This window comes from Emys orbicularis, chromosome 9 (assembly GCF_028017835.1).
Source record: "Emys orbicularis isolate rEmyOrb1 chromosome 9, rEmyOrb1.hap1, whole genome shotgun sequence".
Classification (NCBI taxonomy): Eukaryota; Metazoa; Chordata; order Testudines; family Emydidae; genus Emys; species Emys orbicularis.
The window spans coordinates 90,811,060-90,835,589 of record NC_088691.1 but is presented as its reverse complement, the minus strand read 5'-3'; the positions used below and the strand labels follow the sequence as shown (position 1 = coordinate 90,835,589).

The 24,530-nt window shown below is 39.7% G+C and overlaps 1 protein-coding gene across 1 annotated transcript in view; it reads left to right on the top strand.

Annotated features, from left to right (window-relative positions):
* The window catches only part of PHC3 (polyhomeotic homolog 3), a 90,889-nt gene that overhangs the window by 59,882 nt on the left and 6,477 nt on the right, over positions 1 to 24,530 (top strand). The window contains exons 7-12 of the mRNA XM_065410847.1: positions 296 to 536; positions 2,026 to 2,900; positions 8,141 to 8,291; positions 10,469 to 10,722; positions 11,709 to 11,868; positions 18,834 to 18,948. Of these exons, the coding sequence (XP_065266919.1) occupies positions 296 to 536; positions 2,026 to 2,900; positions 8,141 to 8,291; positions 10,469 to 10,722; positions 11,709 to 11,868; positions 18,834 to 18,948 (1,796 nt within the window). The remainder of the gene's footprint in view (positions 1 to 295; positions 537 to 2,025; positions 2,901 to 8,140; positions 8,292 to 10,468; positions 10,723 to 11,708; positions 11,869 to 18,833; positions 18,949 to 24,530) is intronic.

The window sequence follows — 24,530 nt, the reverse complement described above, 5'->3', positions numbered from 1 at the left end:
TTCCGATGTCCGTGCACGCGGCGCGCGCACACCTAATGTGTAATGGACGTGAACAACACATCTCGAAGAACAACAGTTACGAAAAGGTAGGTAACCGTTTTTTTTTTACTTACTTGAAATTATGGGATTTGTAAAATACCTTGATACTAACTTGTGTAGTTTATTTATTTATTTATTTTACAGATCTTGGTATCATTTGATGAAATGCATCATATAAAGTCAATAATTATTATTGTCTTTGTCTTTAATGTATTAGATTTCTATCTATACTTTTCATATTTGGTTCTTTTCTCAGGTTCAGAACTTAACATTGCGCAGTCAGAAGTTGGGCGTATTGTGTAGTTCACAGAATGGCCCACCAAAGAGCAGTAGTCAAACTCAGTCATTGGCTCTATGTACTAATAAAACTGTAACTGGTACCAAGGCCAGCCAACCGGATTCTCCAGACAGCAACAGAAAAGGAGAGAGCCCAACGTCTGAATGTCGAAGTACATCTGTCACACGGACATCAAGTATACATCAGTTAATAGCACCAGGTGCGATGAATCTTTAGCTTTAAAAAGGTTGTTCAAGTTTATCCTGTCATTTATAGCCCACAAACAAGTTTCTAATGCCTCAAATATTCATTGAATGTTTGAGGTCTTAAATCATTTGGAAATAAATAATTATTTTCAGTGGTGCTTAAAATATGTGTATCTTAGAATTCTCTATGCCTTCACAGAGAAGGGCAGGAGAGAGAGAAAAGAATTCCAAAAGGAGTGTGTGTGTGTCTGTGTGTTGTCCAGAGTGGTGGTAGTTACGATATTTCGGTTGCATTAGCACCCAAAGGCCCAGTCATGATCAGGACACCATTGTGCTCAACAGTGCATAAACTTCATAGGTAGACCTCTCCCTGCCTCAGAGAGTTTATAATCTAGTTTACAAGAAGTCAAGAAAATGAGTGTGACAAACAAAAGGAAAAAAAGTGGGGAGCTAGAGGATGAGATTAACCAAGCTAAGACTATGCACTTAGGTTGGCTATTGAATAATTTAATAATTCCTGCTGGTTCAAAGAGTAGAAATTTTGCCGTGGTAAGTGGGCTGAGTAGGGCTGGTGAGCCCGATCTGCTTAATTTCAGGCTTCGAGAGAGAGAGGCTGCAAGGCAGACAGCTCTTGAATTTTTTACCCCCATTGTTGTCAATCAGGAAAGTAATCCATCCCCTACTTTAAAAAAAAATAGCTATCAAATGATAATTATTTTTCAAATGAAAGAGAAAACAGGTAGGACTGGGAAGAGGGATGGAGAAAAGGAAGGGTATGCCCCAGAGGAAAATCTCAGGCATTTCAATTTCCCATTATAGGCAGTTATGACAAGGAGTCACTGGCTCCTTTGGGAGGAAGGGAAGTACATCTCTGAAAATGAGACCACTTTTTAGGTTCCTAATTATTTATTAGTTGCATAACTTTAGGCACTTAGTTTTTACAGGTTTAGTCTAAATGTTCTAATTTAAAACTTTTTGAGCCCATTATTTTAAAAAAAATATTTTTAAATTGCACTGCCGACATAAAATTAGAAATTTTAATCCAACCTTATTGACTCTAAAATACTTACCTCTTTTATATTATAACTATTTTAAAGCAGGCAAATGCCGTTCTTTTCAAAGTTGAAGGTAGTATTTTTTTAACTAAAAGAAGTCTTATTAACAATAGTCTTAGAACTGGTGGCAGAAAGATAGATGTCGTTCTCTAGAAGCATTTATGTATCTAAAACAAGCATGTTTTGTTTAATTGTTCAATGCTGTATTTCACTTTGGAATTTACTAAAATAAATGCATTCCATTCATGTGTTATATTTGAGACACTGTATATGGTTGAAGAGGGTATTTTCTAAGGCATTTCTAAGTTGTGCTCGTCTGAAAGGCTTGGTCAAGTTCTGTGCTGACTTTAGTCATCTGATGTGAAAATTTTCCTCATTTAAACATTTATTGTAATGTTCTTTGAACTTAAGTAAACAAATACTAATTGTCATTTTTTCCCCCTCACAGCTTCATATTCTGCAATTCAACCTCATTCTCTAATAAAACATCAGCAGATACCTCTTCATTCACCACCTCCAAAGATTTCCCATCATCAGCTGATATTACAACAGCAGCAAGTTCAGCCAATCACACTTCAGACTCCTCTTAATCAGGAACCACCTCCATCACAACACTATGTTCCACTCCAAAGCCATGGTCTTCCTCCAGTTCCCAATAGTGTCCAGTCACAACATTGCTCACCTGTTCACATCCATCCTCCTCCTTTAACAATATCTCCTACTCCATCCTCGTCAGCTCAGCAGTCAGTAGTGGTGTCTCCTACACCTGCTCATTCACCTAGTCAGTCGCCCACCATAATAATTCATCCACAAGCACTTATTCAGTCACAACCACATCCTCTTATGCCATCAGCTCTACAGTCGGAGCCGAACCCACAGCAGCCCACTACTAGTCAAGTACGACCAGTAGCACAACAGCTTAATCTTCCATCCCATCTTACAGTTCCACCTTCCCCAGTAGTACACATTGGACCAGTAGATCAGCCGAACTTGATGTCCCCGGGCCAGCAGACAGTGTCTCCAACACCACACCAGCAATATCCAACCTTACAGTCCGTGCCAATCCCAATTGCAACCCCTCCACAGCTGTCAACATCTCCAACCCAGATTCAACAACTGCCCTTGCAGTCTGTGCAATCTTTACAAATGCAGCCTGAAATTCTATCCCAGGGCCAGGTTTTGGTGCAAAATACTTTGGTTTCTGAGGAGGAGCTTCCTGCTGCAGAAGCTTTGGTCCAGCTGCCATTTCAGACTCTTCCGCCACCACAGACTGTTGCAGTAAACCTTCAAGTACAACCATCGGTACCTGTTGAAACCCCTGTGGTAAGCCCTCAGAAATTTTCTTTTTGGTTTTGATATTTAACTAAAAGTGAAAAACCCTTTCTCCAACAACATTCTATTACGACCGTAGATGACACAAATCTCTTGTGTGTGTAAGGAAAGAAGAATCTGTTCTCAAAATCATTTACAGGTTTGGTAAAACTGGCATTGCTGCATGGCATCTGAACAAAGTGATGTGTTGAAAAGCTGGCTCCCAGTCTGACACTCATTTTATTGCTGGATAAGCAAGTAATATTACTATCTTTGCAGAACTGACTTTTCCATTTTGAAACTGTATCCTTTGAAGAAAATGTTTTGTTGTTCTTCAAAACCAAGTGAAAACTGAGAGAAGTCCAGGAATACGAGCCAAATGCCATACAGCCTTTTGGGGCATATTCTCCATCCTACCCCAAATTCCACTTGAGTGCATTTGAAGGAGGTGGAGGGACACCGAGAACTGCACAGGAGCTGCTGTAACTTACACCACTGACATAAAATCCCTCAGGGAATCAGTAGCTCCACCATACCCGTGGAATGTCATTAACATAATCCCTTCTTCCCCTTATGCGAGGGTGAGGAACAGTTGGTGCAAGAGCTGCCTCCACCAGGTTTATGCCAGTGGAAAGTTCCCCTCTGGACTATGAAATCTTGGCCCTCTATATTAAATACAGTGCAATTTTAAATATTCAAATAGATTTGTCTAATCAAGGCTTTGGGAATTTTCAGGGAACATAAGAGGAAGTTATGGGTAACTGAATTTTGGATAGTTCAGTTGGTAGTGTAACTGAAAAGCCTCTCCACCAAGAGAGATTTAGGGAATGTTTATGCCCCCTTTGTGTTTACAGCCACTGCCCTAACCAAGTAGTTCTTTGCTAGTCTTAGCTCTTATTATTTTTTAGTTGTTGTTTTCAGTTGTGGCTCACTCATTTTGAGCTTGATTCAGCAAAGCACTTAAGAATGTGCTTAACAGTAAGCATGAGTAGTCCCATTGAAGACAGTGGAATTACTCACATGTTTAAAGATGAGACCATGCCTAAGTGTTTTGCTGGATTAGAGCCTTTGTCATCTGATTTTCCTGATTTGCGCCTACTTGACAGCTCCTACTGCTATCATAATTAAAACACTTGCTCATTCACTCACTTACTATCCACCCATGCATTTCCATTGATTTTTCACTCATTCACACCTACAAAATATTCTTTTTCATTCAGGCATCTTTTCTTATTTATTCATAAATACATTTATTTCTTCACACACTATATGTTCTTTGTGGTGTTACATGTGTCCATCTATTAAATATTGAGAGGGTGGTGTTATGTTTCAAACTGGTATCCTTAGAAATATTAAACAGGTGAGGATTTACACCAAAAAGAGCATCAAAGGTGAAAAACTAAGAATGGAAGTCAAGTCAAACATCTATGCTTACCAGTACACATAAGGAAAATAAATAAGCCCTCTATGCTCATATAATGGTGGAGGAGGGAAGATAATTTAGAGAAGGTTTATTAGATAAATAATGTTCCTAAGCTTATTTAGACTTGAAACAAATGGTGAAAATGCATAAGGGAAACACTGTGACAATCTTCATTACCTTTTAAATATTATGTGTAAGAGAGGCAGAGTTATAAATCACTGTTCAGCCAGCCAGCCACCTGGGATCATCCCCAATGAGCTTGTGAAAAATATTTGACTTGAACCAGAATTGTGTTTAATTTCTTTGGATTGTACAAGATTAGATTTCAATATACATAACAAAAATAAGATGTCCCACCTCTGTCCCCGCCCCAGCTTCCTATTTTCTGACCAGCTGTTTTTCAGTAGGGGTCTCTTGTATCCATCACAGCTTGAGTTCTGATGGGCCAGCAATTTAACTGTATCTGTTCCAAAGTACATTTCCAAAGAGGATTAGTGCTACTGTAATTAGGGCTGTCAAGCGATTTTAAAAAATTAATTGCACTGTTAAACAATAATAGAATACCATTTATTTAAATATTTTTGGATGTTTTCTACATTTTCAAATATATTCATTTCAGTTACAACACAGAATACAAAGTGTACAGTGCTCACTTTATATTTATTTTTTATTACAAATATTTGCACTGTAAAAAACAAAAGAAATAGTATTTTTCAGTTCATCTAATACAAGTACTGTAGTGCAAACTCTTTATCATGAAAGTTGAACTTACAAATGTAGAATTATGTACCAAAAAAACCTCCATTCAAAAATAAAACAATGTAAAACTTTAGAGCCTACAAGTCCACTCAGTCCCACTTCAGCCTATCGCTCAGACAAACAAGTTTAGTTACAATTTGCTGCCCGCTTCTTGTTTACATGTCACCTGAAAGTGAGAACAGGCATTGACATGTCACTTTTGTAGCCAGCGTCGCAAGATATTTACATGCCAGATGTGCTAAAGATTCATATGTCCCTTGATGCTTCAACCATCATTCCAGAGGACATGCGTCCATGCTGATGACAGGTTCTGCTCAATAACGAAAAAAATCTACATTTGTAAGTTACACTTTCACGAGAAAGAGATTCCACTACAGTACTTGTATGAGGTGAATTGAAAAATACTATTTCTTTTGTTTATCATTTTTACAGTGCAAATATTTGAAATAAAAATAATATAAAGTGAGTACTGTACACTTTGTTTTCTGTGTTGTAATAGAAATCAATATATTTGAAAACGTAGAAAAACATCCAAAAATATTTAATAAATGTCAATTGGTGTTCTATTGTTTAACAGTCCGATTAATCGTGATTCATTTTTTTGAGTTAATTGCCTGAGTTAACTGCGATTAATCGACAGTCCTAACTGTAATGTGAACAAGATTATGTATTATTTACTTCTGATCTTTTATTCTGATGTATTCAGACATGTATTATTTATACCGTGAACTTTGTCTAAATTCTTTCCCTCTTCCCTGCCCACAAATATTTGGAAACTATATGCATTTTTCTTACAGACCTTTTATGTGGAAAAGGACTATTATCTGTCTGTATGACCGTGCTTAATATTCCTGAAGCCAGAACGGGGGCATCAGACTCCTTCCATGGGGAGGGCTGAATTCTATTTTTAATTATAATCTGTGGGCCAGAGTATACATTTAGGACTGTATACTGCCATCAGTGGAACTCCTTGATGTAAATGGAAGGTTTGCACAAAGAGCAAGTGTAGAATATGACCTTTATATATAGCATTAAACTTTTAGGACTGAGGAGGGCCACCAATTATCATTATTTATTATGTATTCAGGACTACCAGTGTTCCTTCCTTTTTGTTTCTCTATCTTCTCTATCCTCCTGGGTTTTTTTGTTTGTTTGTTTGTTTTGTTCTTTCTCTCTTCTCCATCTGCAACTCCGTCTCTCTTTCTTCCTTCTGGATTTTCATCTCTGCAGCAACTCTCAATTCTACCCTCATGATCTTCACTCTCACCATCTACTAAAATGATCAGTTGTGAAATAGCTAATACTGACATTTAAAGCATCATCATCATTAGGCTTTAGACATAACACACCAATGAGATTAATGGGGCAGGGGAATTTCAGAGGCTTTGTTTCAGGCTGTCACCCAACTGAGGAAAACACTACTGTAGTTATTGTTTCATATGCATTTGGAAGATAATGTTAATCCCGGTCCCCTGTTAGTTTAGGCAGGGACAAGGCCCGCAGATGGAAGCAAGGTGTCTCTTGACAGCTTGGTGTTGAACTCCCATATCTGCTGACTGTCAGTAAATCAGTAAATCACTTCCATTTCCATTATAGTTTTGGAGAAAATCATTTATAACAACTTTAGCTGATAAACTTGGCATGTTCTCTTGAAATCCTTGTTTTGCTTACTGTAGTATGCAGCTGTATGAAAAGGAAAGCACTCTGGTGTTTGCACATAACTTTGGAGATCTTGTACATTAAAGACTCCAAACTGAAGTGATTCTTGCTCTCAGTTCAGAAATACTAATTGTAAAATATAACATCCCCTATGAACATGAAGCCTTTTTTATGGGATACTGTGAATCTCTGTATGTTTACTGAAAAGGTATAATTTGTAAACTCTACCTAAAATTGTATCCAAAAAAATGACATTAAAAGAATGTTAAGTTTGCAAAGTCAAATACTCAAAAGTTAGAAAATGGCAGAATTAAGGTTGCCTGTGCCACCTTTAATTTGACCCCTTTGTGTGATAGTCTTTAATGGAATGATCTCACGTTTTTCCCATAGGACCCCTCCTTTTCTATGCATCCTGAACGCCAGCAGGGCGAGCATTGTGAGCACAGGAGAGATAGTTATCCTGCTCTCTGTTCTTGTGCCCGGTGCCCCAACAGCTGGGAGGAGAAATTGATGGGAAGGTCTCACTCAGACGCTGCAGACCCAGGATGGAGCATGCTCAGTACAGACAGAATCTTCAGAGAATTTAGCTGCCTAACTCTTAACAAAACTCCACTGGTCATGTGCGAACTGCAATTTTCAGAAGTTTATAACTTGACCAAATTTGGGTGGATTTTCATGAGGATGGTAAAAGTCATGTCCCTCATTCCTGGGTGACCCCGCCTCCAAATTTCAAGTACTTCTGGTACAAAGCATGGGGATGCTAGAACTTCTCAGTGAAACAGTTGTAAGATTTTCTTTTAACACGGGCAAAACATTGCATTTTCCCTTAAACTCATTCTGAGAAATAGGTGAACAGTGTTTGCTGAAAGTTTCCAAAAACATTCGGTCTGAGGCAGACACACCTGGCACATTAAATTTCAGCTGAAACAATTAGTTTGGCAAAGTTATAAACAAATGAAAATAGGGATCTTATAATGTAAAGTGTTGCGACTTCAATCCATGTCCTCTTTACTGAGATGGCCATTCTGTTTTATTGCTTAAATCTAGTGGTAGTCTTTAAATATCTATAATAAAACATGGAAGACTAGAGAGATTAGAGATGGGGAGGGCCAGTTAAGTTCTCGGGACCACCTGTCTGTGAAGAGAATGGTACATGTCTTAGAATTTGGCTGATATTACAAATGCTGTAGTTTTGTTCTCATTATTACTATGTCATCAGAATCCAATCATGGATAGATGGGGCTAAGGGGTGTCTGTAGTGTGGAAAAATTGAATTATATTATTAACAGGTGATAATATATTTTTAAAAATCAATTGGCAATTTGTTTGTCAAGATTACATTCATGTATCTGTTTTGGGGTGTTATGGTAGAATGGAAATCTTTCTTAAAGCAATGATCTGTTCAATGCAGATTTACCAAGTGGAGAACGTGTGTGAGGAAGAGATGCCAGAGGAGTCTGAATGCGTCCGTATGGTTAGAACTCCTACCCCACCAACCTTGTCTCCACCAGTCATAACCTTAGGGAATGGCGAGGAGCTTGCTTCAGAGGCGCCTTTGTCAGGTGAGCACAACTGCAGAGACTGGTGGAATTAGGTCAGCTTTTCTGCCTGAATCTCTTTCTGATCAGGTACTTTTCCTAGCTTGAAATGTTTAAAGCAAAAGTATGTGACTTTCACCTGTTTTTATGGTTTAATGGGATAGTTCTCCAAGTTAATGAAGCTTCATGAAATATACTAGAAAGCAGGATGATAGAATGATGTATTCAGTTATAAAGAAATATATGAAAAATTATTTAATAGTAAGAAAGCTATTTATATAGTGAGAATATGTTTTTTTGATTAATTTTAATTGATTTTTATATTAAAAACAAACAAAGATAAATGACTTGCAGCTTGTATATCATTTGACCTCTTAGACACAAGGTCTTTGTGGCAGCGACTCTGCTTCCATATGTGTTTGTATAGCACCTAGCAAATGGAACACCGATCTTGATTGGGGCCCACAGGCACTACCACAATTAATTAATTAATAACAGTAGCAATCTTCATTGGTTTGTGAACTGCCCCCAAAACACTGCAGCCCTGATCATACAAGCTGATCTTCTTACAGGATCGAGGTCTCTAGTTGGAAAATGCTATATGGCTATCAGCTGCATTGTAATTATTCCAGTTCACTTCATTTTTTGGTAGGCCATGAGAATGGCGTATTGTGAGACAAAAGCAACCAGTAAATAATTTATTTAGTTTAATTATAGAGAATTTACTTTGTCTGTTGCACTAGGGCCTGATCCTGCAGATAGATAAGTACTCCTATGAGGTGCTGAGTACCCTCAATTCCTTTCTAAATCAGGGAGAGTTCAAAGCATTTTGAACATCACAGTAGGTGCTCAGCACATTGTAGGATCAGGTCCTGGAATAGAACAGGGAGAAGAAGGCATAAGAAAGTCTCTTCCTTCAGATAGCAAGACAGGATTTATTGATTGCATTCACATGCCAGGAGAGAATGCTGACTGATATCAGGATCAGTTACTGTATATACTCAGTCAAAAGTAAATACTAGCCAACATCAGGTACAAGTATACTTTACTCCTATCTTATCCCAGGCCTTCATTTGTTTTGATGAGAAACTTTAGAGCAAACACTTTTATTCTAAACACAGAGTAAATTAAAAATCCAAATATATATCACACATTTACAAGTCTGTTTAACTGCAAGTTATTCTACTATTTTAATTAAGTCCTCTTAAGAGATTTGTATCAGTCCAATCAGCTTCTTGGGCTGGAAAGATTAGAAGAAGTATTTGGCAAGGGAACCATTACCCCTCTGAATTTATAAGGGAGTTAGCAAGTGAGGGTGACAACAAGTAAAGAGGGACCACGGCATGGAAGGACAAAGGAAACAGCAATATACTTGTGGTTTTTCAGTTTAAGGCATATGCACACGTTGTTGGTTTTGAGTTAGTTTTGGGTTTTTTTTATATAAAATAAGAGATAAGAAGTGAATATTCTTGATGCACTGTAACAAATAATTAACCTGCTGAGATGAAGATTAGAATAATAATAGTGGATTTATTTATATACCATAAGCATGCATGACATCTTACACGGCCACTAGGAGAAACAGACCAAAATTTTCAAATCTGGGTGCCTACAGTTGGGCTCCTGTATCCATATTTAGGCACCTAAATAGAAGTGGCCTGACTTCCTAATGTGTTTATGAATTTGCAGCTCAGTGGGAACAGCGTTTGCTCACCACCACTGGAAATCAGGCCATTTCTATTGAAGTGCTTAAATATGGTTTTAGGAGCCCAGCTTTAGACTCCCAAGTTTTAAATGTTGGTCTCTGTTCTTGCCTTGTGGATTTACAATCTAGATGGATGGCTAAGGGCTATATGATACACATATTTGAAAGATGTTTGTTGTGGACAAGGGTGAGTATAGCTAGGCGATACTGAGCAAAGGGAAATTTAGGTTGAATCTCAGGAAAAATGTCCTAATGGTGCAGGCTATTAGGATAACTTTCCTTTCCTTGGAAGACTGTTCCACGGAAAGTAAAGTTGTCCTATCATTGGTATAATTTAAAGTTTATAATATAAACTATAGGAGAAAAAAATCTTCATTGACAAGACCATGAATGCAGTAATGTAGGTGTTTTCCATCTCTGCTTTCTATAACTCTGTGAAAATATCTGGACACAGTGATTAAAAGTATAATATATTATTTTAAATTATTTTTTCCAGAACAAGTGGGACTTCCTGCAATGGCATCATCAGTCAGTGCCTCAGTAATTAAATCTCCATCAGACCCTTCACATGCCTCTATTCCACCACCTCCTCTTTTGCTTCCAGCAGCTGCCACAAGGAGTAACATCACATCAATGCCTAATAGCATTCCTAGCCTAGAAAACAAACCTCCACAGGCTATCGTTAAACCACAGATCTTGACCCATGTTATTGAGGGCTTTGTGATTCAGGAGGGTTTAGAGCCATTTCCTGTAAGTGTCAAAGTTAAAAGCTATTAACATATGTTTTAAAAGGCAAACAAATCTGGTTAAGTTATTTGTGGCTATTATGTAGTTAAGTTCTTTATATTCTGAATAACTTTTCAGAATTTTGGGATTGACCTTCTTTTCCTTCTGTTTTATAGCCAATTTGTTACAGCATATTTTATATATGCATATGTTATATGCATATTTACATGTATTACAGCATATGTGAATCGGGTTTATCTTAAGTGTATAGTTCAGATTCATGCTACTTTTTTCATCCAGGTGTATAATTGAATGGCAGGTTACTAGTTTTTAATAGAACCATAGCAGAGAATTTTTCTGGAGGGGGGGAGGGAAAGGGCTATTAAAAAGTTTATATGTTTTTTGTGAGGAGATGTGTATAGTGAGATGAAATTGTTTTAGTATTATTGTTTCTAATATTTAGTTTTACTTTTATCCATCTTATAGAAAAATTACTCAGTGTAGATATCTGAGATGGTGCTCTGCATATACTATGACTTTGGTGTTAAGATGTGTTGGACAAACTTTGATCCCATTGAAGTCACTGACAAAACACTGACAGGAGTTGGCCCTGTAAGAGCAGATTGTTGCTAACCAATGGAAACTTTTAAAGCCAGAAATGGCCAGTTCCAGACTACTGGGTCTGTAGTTTTGAAAAGTGTGATGTTTTCTGCATTGCTAATCACTTTACTGGATAACTCTCATGCTCTCATTAATCTTCCTCATCTCCCTTTGCTTACTATAGTGTCTTCCTGTGTTAAGTCTAGTTTTGATTGTAAGATCTGAAGGGCAGGAACCTGTCATTTTATTTGTCTATAAAATGATGTGTGCATGTGTGGCTCTATGTATCATAACAATGAACAGGATAAAGAATGCAAACACTGTTGTAGTGGCACAGCTACAAGTGCTAAATACCATGAGCCATTTTTTTCTAATTGTTGTTTCATACTGCTCTGCTTTTATTATAATAGGTAAGTCGTTCATCTCTGCTGGTTGAGCAACCTGCAAAAAAAAGGCTCCTAATCGAGGGTCAGGTCATGAGTGTCATGTGTGTTGAGTCAGAGCTGCAGAACAATACAAAACATGCAGAGAACTCCTCAGACACAGAGATAGAGGACATCATTACTGAAGGTTTGTAGATTTAATTTAATACACATCACTCCAGTCAATGCTATGGCATAGACCGTGAAGTCTGTACATCTGGACTGTTTCTCTATCTTAGGTCCTTTCGACACTATATCTAGTGATGATATTTGAAATTATTTTCAAACAGTTATAGCCAAACACAGATTATAATGGTGTTCAGTATGGATGCACACTGTTTTATAAAAACTATGCCATTGACTTACCTAAGTAGTATAGCATAGCTTGGGCTAGCACAGTTCTCAAAAAAGAAACCATGCTGACAATAGCTCCATTGCAAAACAGTTACAGACAATTTTGTTAGAACCCTGGTTAGCAAACATTTTTTTAATATGGATTATTTTACTACCATGGTTCACAGATTCAAAGGCCAGACGGGACCACTGTGGTCATCTAGTCTGACCTTCATAACACAAGCCATAAAACTTCCACAAAATAACCGCTATTTGAATTAGAGCATATCTTTTAGAAAAACATTCTCCATCACTGGCAAATTTTAAATCAAGACTGAATCTACTACAGCCCTGGTTAAATTACTCTGATGATTAATAACCCTCACTGTTAAAAAATTGCTGCCTTATTTCCGGTCTGAATTTGTATAGCTTCAACTTCCCACCATTGGATCCTGTTACACCTATGTCTGCTACACTGAGGATCCCATTATCAAATATTTGTTGCCCATGGTAGGTATTTGTAGCCTGTGATTAAGTCAGCCTTGAGCCTTCTCTTTGTTAGATTCCAGGTGTTGAGTCTATTTAGTTTATCACTGAGGCATGTTTTCCAATCCTTTAACCAATCTTGTCGCTCTTCTCTGAACCCTCTCCAATTTATCAACATTCTGTCTTCAAGCCCTAGTATGGATAGCATCATAGATGATAGAGAGAGAAGAGATTTAGACCTCCTAGTCCAGGCGCCAGTCAATGGTGTATTATTCTCTGCTTTGCATTTTCTAATATATTTTCAGTCTAATTTTAAAGTCCCAAATTCCACCATCTCCTCTTGGGGTCTCTTCCACTGTCTAATACAGTTGACGCTGTCAGGAAGTTGTTTTTGGTACTCAGCCTATGATTTTCTTAATTTTCCAGCTCAGCTTCTAGTTTATACCTCCTTGTACCATAATTCCTTTCTGTCCTTCAATATCCGTATATTGCTACCTTGTCCTCTCCTCTGCCCCAAATGAGTTGTTAGTTAGCCAAGCTGTACATATTTTTCTAATCTTTCCTCATAAGGGCGTCAGAGACCTCTATAGCAATTAGAATTGTTCATATCTGTGGTTCTCCCACTAGTGAAACCGATATAGAAGTGATGGGAAAACATACTGTATTTATAGTATATCTCAATGTCAAACAAGCTCAAAATTCAACTTATTTAATTATTAACTTCTGGAACATTGTTTTTACTATCATGGTTTGCCACTGCTTAAGAGAGGAGAATTGCAGGTGTTTGGGGAGGGAAAAAGCATAGTGTTTCTAACAGTTCTGGAGCTAAGAGGAATATTTGTTGATGGTGATATAATAATAGAAAGTTTAATCACTACTGGATTTTTATTTAAAGCTGAGATTCAGGTTACAGCTCAAATGATATTTGGGGCCAGATGCCTTGAGGTTCAAATTGGATGTAAATTCTCATCTTAGTAGTTCATTTCAGTAACACATTGGAACAGACACACATTGATAACTTATTTATCTTGGAAACACTTTATTGAAATGAGATATAGTAGTTTGCAGTCCTATTGCAAGTCAAAACACATGAGATGGTATCTACAAATTAAATACAAAATTTATTTTAAGCTTCCAGTTCAGGGTTTTCTGACTTGTTTTAGTTTGAGAGATCACAATTGCCGATATGGCTCATAAAAGTCCTCCAAAACCTTTTTGCATTTTTCAAGGACATCCTTAACTTAGTAATTTCCTGATGTTTGAGGACTTCACTTTGAAACCTTAACATTCTTTTAATGCTGTTTTTTAAATTACATTTCCTACATATTTTAAAAATTAAAATTAAAAAACACAGAAATTTCACCATCTTCAGCTATTTGGTAGTCATCAGTGGAACATTCTGTACTCTATAATGTGTACAACCAATGAGATTTGAGCCCCTGGCCTTTCTGTATCATATGTAGGCAAGATTCTTCAGAGTCCTGTCTTTTTCCCTGAGAAAGTGACTTAACTCCTTGGCTTGCATGTTGCTTAACCTTTGAGGGATATGGAGTATGGAAAAGGAAAAGATGATAACTGACAGAATATTTTACAAAAGCTTTTAGAAATATCTATCATTGTTTTATTGTCTTCATAATTGTGAATGGTGCCGATGTCTCTCAGTGAGAGCTGCCATTTTACTGATTCTTCCAGTAGGAAGTACAGTCTGATGACATGGACAGCATAAGAGAGGCAGGAGGCTTTCAAAGTTGTTGTATATGTGGTAAGTTCTGTTACTTGTGACTTTTTTTGTTAATTTAACAATACTGTATACAATACCCTTCTAGACAAATAAATGACAAAACTTACCTTGCAACAGCTTTGTAAATCTCCTATCTTATGTTTGTGTGTGGAGAGCTCTACTTCTTGATTTATATTAAGCTATTAGACTATCAAGATGGCAATTACCTGACTCATTGGTAATTACCGGTACTAATTTTTTACTTCATTTGAGATATTTTTAAAATATTCATGACTTTTACTTTCTTTTGATGTATGCTTTAGCGTGTTTGCAGTTTCTGTGGAGTAATTAGCAAGTCATCTTAAATTTGGTAGTTACACTGAATATTGTCTGTTTCATTTTTCACAGGACTCTCTCTAGGGTTCTTTGTGTACTAACAATAAGTAAGGCTAAGATTTTGTCATGGATATTTTTAGTAAAAGGTCACGGGCAAAAGAGAAAAATTCATGGAAGCCGTGACTTGTCTGTGATTTTACGAAAAATATCTGGGACAAAATGGGGATCTGCGGGTCCCCACACCGCCTGAAGCAGGGCAGCTGCGCAGGGGCTAGGAGCCTCCTGCAGCAGTTGGGGGCTGTGGGATATCCCTGCCACCTGCAGCTCCTGGGGTCCCCCGCTGCCTGTGGGGACCAGGAGCTGCGGGGTACCCCCACCGCTTGCAGCTCCAGGGGCTTGCTGCAGCCGGGAGCTCAAGGGTTCCCCTGGCAGCTGGGAGCTCGGGGGTTCCCCCCACCGCCTGTGGCGGCCAGAGCTGTGCGGCTGCCAGAGGTGGCTGGGGTACCCCACAACTCCCAGTCCATGGGAGGCGGGGGACTCTTCAGCTCCCGGCCGCTGAAGTCACGGAGGTTGCTGGAAGTCATGGATTCCGTGACTAAATCTTAGCCTTAACAATAGCATTTGTTCCTGAGCAGATGTCAAGCAGACAGTTTACAGACGCCCCCCGGGTTACGCAAACCTGACTTACGCAAATCCACACTTACGGAAAAAGTTCCGTAAACTAGAAATAGTTTTGGGGGCCTTTTTTGGGGGGGAGGCGGAGGGTTTGCGTAATGGTCGGGTATATGTTTCCGACTTACGCAAAATTTGAGTTACGCAAGGTGTTCCGGAACGGAACACTTGCGTAAGTCGGGGAGCGTCTGTATCTGTTTTACAGCACTGTTCAAACATTTGCATTGTTGTTTACCATTTGTAGTTTCATTTTTGACAGTTGGTTGTTGTATCGTAAACATTCTGCAGTTATTCAGTTGATGAGCCAGGAAACGTTTACATAGCATTGAGAGCCATTCACAAACACCAAGATCAAATAATTTAATCCCTTTTCCCATCATTCAACAGCTAAGATGTGGGTAAAAGGAAGAAGTGCTTCATATGCAAAAGAACAGTTTCTTTTTTACCCATTTTCCCAGCAGTCGTCGTCTTTTTGCAGGGAGCGTGTAGATTGAATTGTATCAGTATATTCCTTTTTCCTGTAGGAAGAGAGATTGATTTTAAGGGTACATTTGCAAGGTTTTCATTACTTCAATTGCAAAGTTGATGAGATCTGATGCATTTTGCAGTTTTTAAGCAGATGAGATTGAGGTCCTTTCTCCATTGTTACTGCAGTTGTAATACTGTACGGGTTTATAAAACTGGTACATAACATGGTAATATTTTCATTCTTAAGATTAGTTTAGCTTTAATAATATATTAGGATCCTGGGACCTCAACGTTTCCCCCCCCACATTAATCTATTCAGCATTATTTGATTTCTTCTTGTTGAAGTAGTGCTTTCCAGTTTGCTATCCTATTGACAATGCAGCGGAGTGTTGGGCATGATTCTTGATGAGTAAATATAACCGAGTCAGAATATCAAAGGTTCAGATTCCTGATCTTTGTGTTAAACTACCATACCAGAGTCTTTATTAGCCAGTATTCGAGTTCCATGAACAGTCTAGAACCAAAAAAATAGCAACCGTGGTTGCAAACTAAGTGGAAATGTTGTGTCGCTAAATATGAATGAAAAGAGCAAGAAGTAAGATGTAGTCAGTGAATTGCCTGATTTGGGGGGGAAATAGCTAAATACTGGGGCAGACGACCCAGAAACTAAAACAAAACCCCCCTCTTTATATGTTCACTTGCATTTTAAAATGAATTTGTTTTGAACATGCTTGCACCCGTTTTGTAAGCTGTTGAGCTTTACTCACATGAATGCATGCAGAATATAAATGCTAAATTTGGTCTCCTGATCATTAGCACCAGTAGTGTTATATTTCAATAATTGTGCATGAGGATAATTTGTCTGAGGCCAGGGGTCAGATTGGAAGGGAGTGGGGGAAAAAAGCTGGTGGTACTCTTTCCGGCTCCACCCATGTAAGATGCGGCTCACAGTACATTGTGCAGATGTTCAAAATATGACCGGGCATGCCATCTGTGTTTCTTGGTCTTGGCTCCTCTTCAGTGGGACTTGGAAACACCCATTTGCACAACACATGATCTACTGTGCTTCTCAGGCTTATTTTCCCCTCAATAAGGCTTGTGTGCCCTGCTGGGCTTCCTGAGCTTGGCTCCCCCTTGAGGGGCTCAGAGGCCCTGCTGTGCTCCTCTTCAGTTGGGAGTGGGAAGAAGGTACACCAAAATAAACTGTCAAAGTAGATTGTTCAGTTCTCCATAATATGATCAGCCCCTCTCCTTTCTTACACGCTCTGAAGTTAACAACAATGTGACATTTAGAATATTTTCACTGGCATCCAAGTTAGCATCCATTGAGATGAATGGGGCAGATCGCACCTCTAAAAGCAGTTTCCAATGCTGCAAAAGCAGGCAGATGTCACTGCATCATTAGGGATGTCTGCACTACAAGGGCTACAGCAGCACAGCTGCAGCAGCACTATAGTGTAGACACTTGCTACAGCAATGGAAGGGATTTTTTCATCACTTAAGTAAGCCCACCCCCTTAAGAGGCAGTAGCTAGGTCGACCTAGCAGTGTCGACCTAGCATGACAGGTCCTCATCTTTGGAATTTGCTTCCCTCCTGGTTCCAGCAGAACCTGGATTTGTTAACTTTCCAGACACGATTTAAAGTTTGATTTCTCTTACAATATTTTGGGGAGTTAAGTTTCCTAGGTGAGAGGGCTGGAAGCTGAAGGATAATTTCTGTGGGTTATATGATATGGTTAGGTACAATGCCTTAAGTTTTCTTGTGTGTCAGTAAATTGGAAAATTTGCTGTTGAAATTAATCAAAGTATAGTACTGGAAATGTTTAAATCTTCAGCGGTTCTGACCAGTCCCTTTGTAACTAGGACCATGCATTCACATATAATTATATCACTGAGTGTGGTGATCAGTGTGCATTAATAACTATGGTGACAAAATATGTGAAGTAATATTATTATTAAAACAGTAAATGAAGTATATTTTATATAAGATGGGAACGCTGCTTAAGGAGAGAACAGGATTTCCCGAACCACTTGTCAGAGCACAAAGACAATCAAATGAGCTGACAAAGATTTGATCACATATGTCACTACATTATGCAATCTGAAAGGGAAAAATAAACTAAACATAGTCAATACATCTTACAGTAGCCTAATATTTCTAGGAATCCTGGCTTGGGCATGGCCTGTGGGGCTTAAAAAGGAAAATACCTTAATACAGAGGTCGGCAACGTTCGGCACGCGGCTCGCCAGGGTAAGCACCCTGGCGGGCCGGGCCAGTTTTATTTACCTGCTGACGCGGCAGGTTCGGCCGATGGCGGCCCCCACTGGCCGCGGTTCGCCGTCCCGGGCCAATGGGGGCGGCGAGAAGCTGCGGCCAGCACATCGCTCGCCCGCGCCGCTTCTCGCCGCCCACATTGGCCCGGGACGGCGAACCGCGGCCAGTGGGGGCCACGATCGGCCGAACCTGCCGCGTCAGCAGGTAAATAAAACTGGCCCGGCCCGCCAGGGTGCTTACCCTGGCGACCCGTGTGCCGAACGTTGCCAACCCCTGCCTTAATAATATTAATTCCCTTCCTGTAGGCTTATTCTCTTCTTAAATTGCTATCTGTTCCATAGATTAGATTCAGTGCTTCAGTGGCTTCCTCAATCCTCCACCTGATTATAAGAGTTATTCTCATCCATTCAGGGAAGAGAAATAGTACTATGTAATGATGTGACATGTTACAGCTAAGCGACAGAGCTTGACTTTTGAATATGGATTGTCAAATGCTCACAGTGAACTGTTTATGATCAGTTCATAGAAGGGGACAAAAAGGTTGATTAAATTTGAGGACATTACCTGCTCATGAAATGAAACAAAACAAAAGAGGCTAAATTCGTTAGCTAAATTAATTAACTTCACTCTGGTCAAACAATGATTTGTATAATCTACTGGTTTGGCATCAATTGTCTGTTTACCTTCCTAAAGGCATTCAGTTAAATGTGTTGATATTGATATTTGAATTTTACTTTGTGCCTCCTTAAGAGATGAGAAATTAAATGGCATCATATTTAAATTGTTCAAACTGACTTCTTGTGTGTGTCACTCCTTTCTTTAGAGGGACTAGATGAAATGGAAAATGATCTCCTGAAGTGTGAGTTTTGTGGAAAAATGGGATATGCTAATAAGTTCCTACGGTCAAAGCGATTCTGCTCCATGTCCTGTGCCAAAAGGTATTCTGCATTATTATTATTAATGTATTTATTTATTAATCAGGATATAACACTAAAATTGTATATGGCCCTGAAAAATAGTTAAACCATCCATGCTAAATAACAAAGAGGGTCTTTGCCCCAAAGATTTTATAATCTACAGTGATGAGGGGATACAGTCTAATATACTAAAAAGCAATTCAGAAAACAGAGTGATGTGTTCTGGCATAGCTGAAATGCTGCACAGAATAGGTAGGGCTTTAGAGGTTTATTAGACTGAGTGGGAATAGTCTTTACTTACATACATAAAAGAGAAATAAAAAATGTAATGAGCAAGTATAGTTAAGTTGGTGTTTTCCAAAGCTGCTCTGATGCTCCAAATAAACGAAGCTGCACAGCAGTTACTTTGTTAATTAAGTAAACAGGTGGTTTCAGGTCCTTCTCTGGTCTGATTATATTTGACTTTGTTTTTTTTAAAAAATCAAACTTTTATTTGTGAGCTCTTCAGTCAGTGCTGCTGGGGTAGAAATTTAATATTGAAGTCTACAGATACACTGTTACACTTAATTAGCTAGAGTATTAATCTTTTAGTGGTCTTTTGCTGTGGAAGTTTTATCTTGTGTTTTTTTGCTGGTTTGACTGTTTAAAACCAGTTTTAATTTAAAATGAAAAAGCAAGCTAAATTCATTGTACTGTAAGTTTTCATAGAACTGCTTTCATTAATTCCAGAGCATAGAGAGGAAAGCATGATTTATCCACGGACAGAAAAGTATGTGTAATTTTTCTTTTGAAATTGTTGAAGACTGAATGAGATCATCACGAGTCAAAAAAGTCAGACCATTTCTGTCACAAATTAGCTGAGTAAATCGACAGAATCTATTAAACTCAAGGCTAGACATAGGTACTATAGATCCAAGGAGAGATGAGATGTGGTGACTCTGCTTTTCCTAGAACTTAAACTCTTTTTGATTTCTGGTGGATTCAGGATTCCAGGCACGGAGGAATCTAAATAGGGATGCCAGGTGTCCGGTTTTTGACCAGAACATCCAGTCGAAAAGAGACCCTGACGGCTCCAGTCAGCACTGCTGACCGGGCTGTTAAAAGTCCAGTCAGCGGTGCTACGGGGCTAAGACAGGCTAGTCCCTTCCTGTGCTGGCACAGCGCTGCACACCAGAAGCAGCCAGCAGGTCTGGCTCCAAGGTTGGGGGGGCCCACAGGGCTCCGTGCACTGCTCTCACCCCAAGCACTGGCTCCGCACTCCCATTGGCCAGGAACTGCGGCCAATGGGAGCTGCGGGGGGCGGGGGGGCGGGGTGCCTGCGGGCAAGAGCAGTGCTCGGAGCCTCCTGGCTCCCCAACCCAGGAGCCAGACCTGCTTGCCACTTCCAGGGTGCAGCGCGGAGCCAGGACAGGCAGGGAGCCTGCCTTAACCCCGCTGCGCTGCTGACCGGGAGCCACCCGAGGTAAGCTTGCACCCCCAACCCCGAGCCCCTGCCCCAGCCCTGATCCCCCTCCTGCCCTCCGAACCCCTCGATCCCAGCCCAGAGCACCCTCCTGTACCCCCCAAATCCCTCATCCCCAGAGACCGCACCCCCAGCTGGAGCCCTCACCTCCCCGCGCCCCTGTCCCAGCCCGGAGCCCCCTCCCACACTCCGAACCCCTCAGCCACAGCACGGAGCACCCTCCTGCACCCCAAATCCCTCATCCCTGGCTCCACACCCGCACCCCCAGGCGGAGCCCTCACTCTCCATCCCCACTCCCAACCCCCTGCCTCAGCCCAGAGCTCCCTCCCGCACCTTGAACCCCTCATTTCTGGCCCCACCCTGGAACCCGCACCCCAACCTCCTGCCACTGTCTGGTGAGAGTGAGTGAGGGTGGGGAGCGCGAGCAACAGAGGGAAGGGGGGGGGGGTTGAATGAGCAGGGGCAAGGCCTCAGAGAAAGGGCGGGGCATGGGCAGGGCCTCGGAGGAGGAGTGGGGCAAGGGGGTTCGGTTTTGTGTGAGTTGAAAGTTGGCAACCCTATATCTAAAGAACATGTGATTGTCAGATTAGAAAATATAGGACCAGATTCTCAGTCCATGTGAATCGACGTAGCTCAACTGAAATCAATGAAGCTGCACTGATTACACCATCTGAGAATCTGACCCATAATGTAGGGAACAATCCTTCACTTGTAAGGGAAATGTTAGATGATCTTAAATATCATCCATTTCTAACTACAGATATTACAATATTGCAGGATTTTTTTGCATGATGCTAAGAATTTAAACTCCTTTTTGTGTAAAGAGCATTAAGAATTTAATGAAAATACTCAGAATTAAATTTTCCAGTTAGTGATAATTTTTATAGTTGAGCTGAAAGTAGAAAAGTCCAGTCTCCATTATTTATCTACCTTCTGAAGCAATGGAACAAGGGTGAACCCTTTAGGTTAAATTTGAGAACTTGGTTTTTTAACCAAATTAAATGAGTTCACAAATGTGATGTGGCAGGAAAAATGTCCCATGCACTTTTTGGGCTGTGTACACAGAGGAACAAGGCAGTAATGGACACTCTGAGCATCACATTACCAAAATGATACAGTATTGATAAATTTGAGAGAAATGAGAGAAGAGCAACAAAAATTATTAAGGAGCTGGACCTTAATGATGAAATATTAAAAGAGCTAAACATGTATAGCTTGGCTAACTAACCCATGATTATGAAGAGAATATAACTGTTACAGATATTTGAAGGCCAAAGAGGGAGAAAAATTATTTGATGTTCTTCAAGGAGGCATAGTTAGGGACCATGAGATTAAAGTAAAAAAGAAATCTTAAATGTCAAGGGAAATAGCCTGACGGTGTGGTTTGTTAGTCTGTGAAATAGTCTCCCAAGGCGGTCTGAATGAAGCTCCAGTACTTGAGCTATTTAAAAATAGATAGAATAAAGCACTGGAATATGTACTGTAGGGAATAGTCCTACACTGGGTGGGAGATTTTCCCATGTCTAATTTCAATCATTCTGTTTAGATTCTGTTAAAAGATTCATATGAACATGCACAAAAAGCTTCTGAGGTGAGTCCCTACTAAGCTTTTGCCAGTGAGGAAAAACAAAATTTCATAGCAGAAAGGTCTCCTTTTGAAATTACTTGTGCAGATACCCATTGTTAGGAGTGCCTTGCTTTGTCTTACAAGCCATTGAATCATTTCAGTAGAAACAAAACTAAGGGGCACGCGTACCCCCAGACTTCCTCGAAATACAGCAATATGGGTAAAAGGCCCTGCTTCCTAATCATCCCTCTGTTCCTTTTTCTGCCATCAAGGGTTGCCATGTGACCTCCACCTCTCTCTTTTGTCAGTTTAGGTCCTACTACTACCTTTGGTGTCTGCGTGAGGAGCGTATACACTATAACTCTACAGGCTGTTTGGGCTTTTACATCCCAAGCCAGAGGCAACGGAACTTGTAGGCTCAAAATCTGTTTAGTGGAGGAATATTTGTCAACCTCTTGATTCCGCTGACCTCAGATGATGCCTCATGATGAGGAGGCTCCAAAGCCTTCTGCTCCTTACCCTAGTGATTCGAACAGTTGTGGCTATCTGCCTTTGTTGTTAAGGATCACAGATGTATCCTTATTTGGACAAGTGGCTCATAAGAATTCTGTCAGATCAGGTTTGAGTCACATCAGCAAGATAACATGCTGCTTCTTCAACCCTTTTGGGCTGAGGATATATGTAGAAAAGTCTGTATTAAGTCCAGCTCAAATGCAACAATTTATAGGAGCTTCTTTGGATTCCAGAAGGATCCCTGCTTCTCTGGTTCAAGGCTGATTCTACGAAAGGTAGTTGTATCACAACTTCCCAGTAAGCATCTCTTTAGAGTGGTAGGACTGATGGCTTCATGTGCTTTCATAATGCCATTTATGAGACTTCTTATGCATCTGCTTTAGGGGTTTGGCTAAATTCTCTTTACAATCTAGTCATTCATAGTATGCATAGAATTCCATCTCTGGTCTCAACAGAGGTTGGAAAGTTTCTTTTGAAATCCAGAAAGCATTTCACTAGGCACTGTTATACTTCAAAGTGGAAATGTTTAAAAGAGTAGTCAAGTCCTAAAAATGTTGATCCTGCTACTTGTCCAATCACAGTTACTTTTGGTTACCCTCTCTTTATGACGAAGATGGTATGATTTCTGTCTAAGGTACATCTGGCAGTCATTTAAGTTTACCATGCACCTGTGGGTTACTATACAAAGGGGTGAGAAGAGACTGAAAAACTGTTCCTTAAGGGGCTGTCACACTTGTATTTATTAACTTTTAACTGTAGAAGTCTTCAGGATTTCAATTTGATCCGACCAACTCTTTTGGGTACTGATAAATAGAGCTATTTTTAAAAAGTTGGGGGGAGGAACCACAAAAAATTCATCAATTTCTTTGCCTTTTTCATCAAAATTTGAACTATTTTGACCAGCTCTGCTGATAAGTGGCTGCTTTCGCCATTATCCTTTGAAGCTTGCATTTTTATTGCCATTACTTCGGCTAGAACGGTCAATAAATCCATGCCCTTGTGGCTGATCCTTCTTTATGGTACCTTACAGGAAATTTCATCCCAAACCATTTATTTTGTTTGTAACCTTTAATTTCCTAGACCTTGTGATTTATGTTGAGAGGCCACATTCAGAATCCATTGGTTAGATATTACAAGGATGCTGTGTCTCTCTTTTTAAATTTAGATAGAAATATAAACCTTTCTATAAGTCACCTAATTTGTTCGTGGCATTGGTGAGAAAACCTAAAGTCTCCGTTGAAGTTTAGAAATCATCAAAATGGATCAAGTTATGTATTCAGATTTGTTGTGTTCCAGTGCCAGAATGACTTAGGACTTGTCTTCACTGCCGTTAATTTGAGTTATAACTCGAGTATTTCCTGTCCACACACAAACACAAAACCCCTTAACTCAAGTGTGGTGGTGCTTTTCACTTGAATTGGCTGGCTCATCAGGGGTTCATGCTACAGCTCAAGTTAGCACAACAGCTGCTAACATGACCATTCTGGAGCTAGTCTGAGTCCATACTGCACTTCAGTGTCACTAGTCCTCAGTGGCATCCCATAATTTCCTCCTGTGCCCAGAAAGAATAGACCTGTTCTCCCACAATTCTTTGGGAAAGAAGTCACAGAGCAGCTCAGCTTTTTGCAGTGCAAAGAACCATGGGATATGCCTCTACAAGTCTTAGTGCAACACATGAACGAGTGCAATGCTAATATGGACACAACAACTTGAGATTAATTTTGCAGTATGGCTACTCTCACTCATGCTAAACTAATTCAAGAGAAGCAACGTGAGTGTCTAACTCAGTTACCTCCACAGGAAAGACACACCTTAAGAGTCCATTTTTTCATTAGAGCCCATTTCTCTAGAAGAGTGGCAGCCACTGGTCTTTGGCTAAACTAATGTCATTTTTGAAAATTGGCAAGGCTGCCATTTGAAGTTCAGTTCATGCTTTTACAAAGAATTGTCTCTATTTGGCAACAAGGTTGGATATTCATGTGAGGGGACCAGTGCTTTTGTCTCTGTTCATGTAGTACCATGTAGCCCTTGTCCTGAGGATTCGCTGTTTGCTCTGTAGAA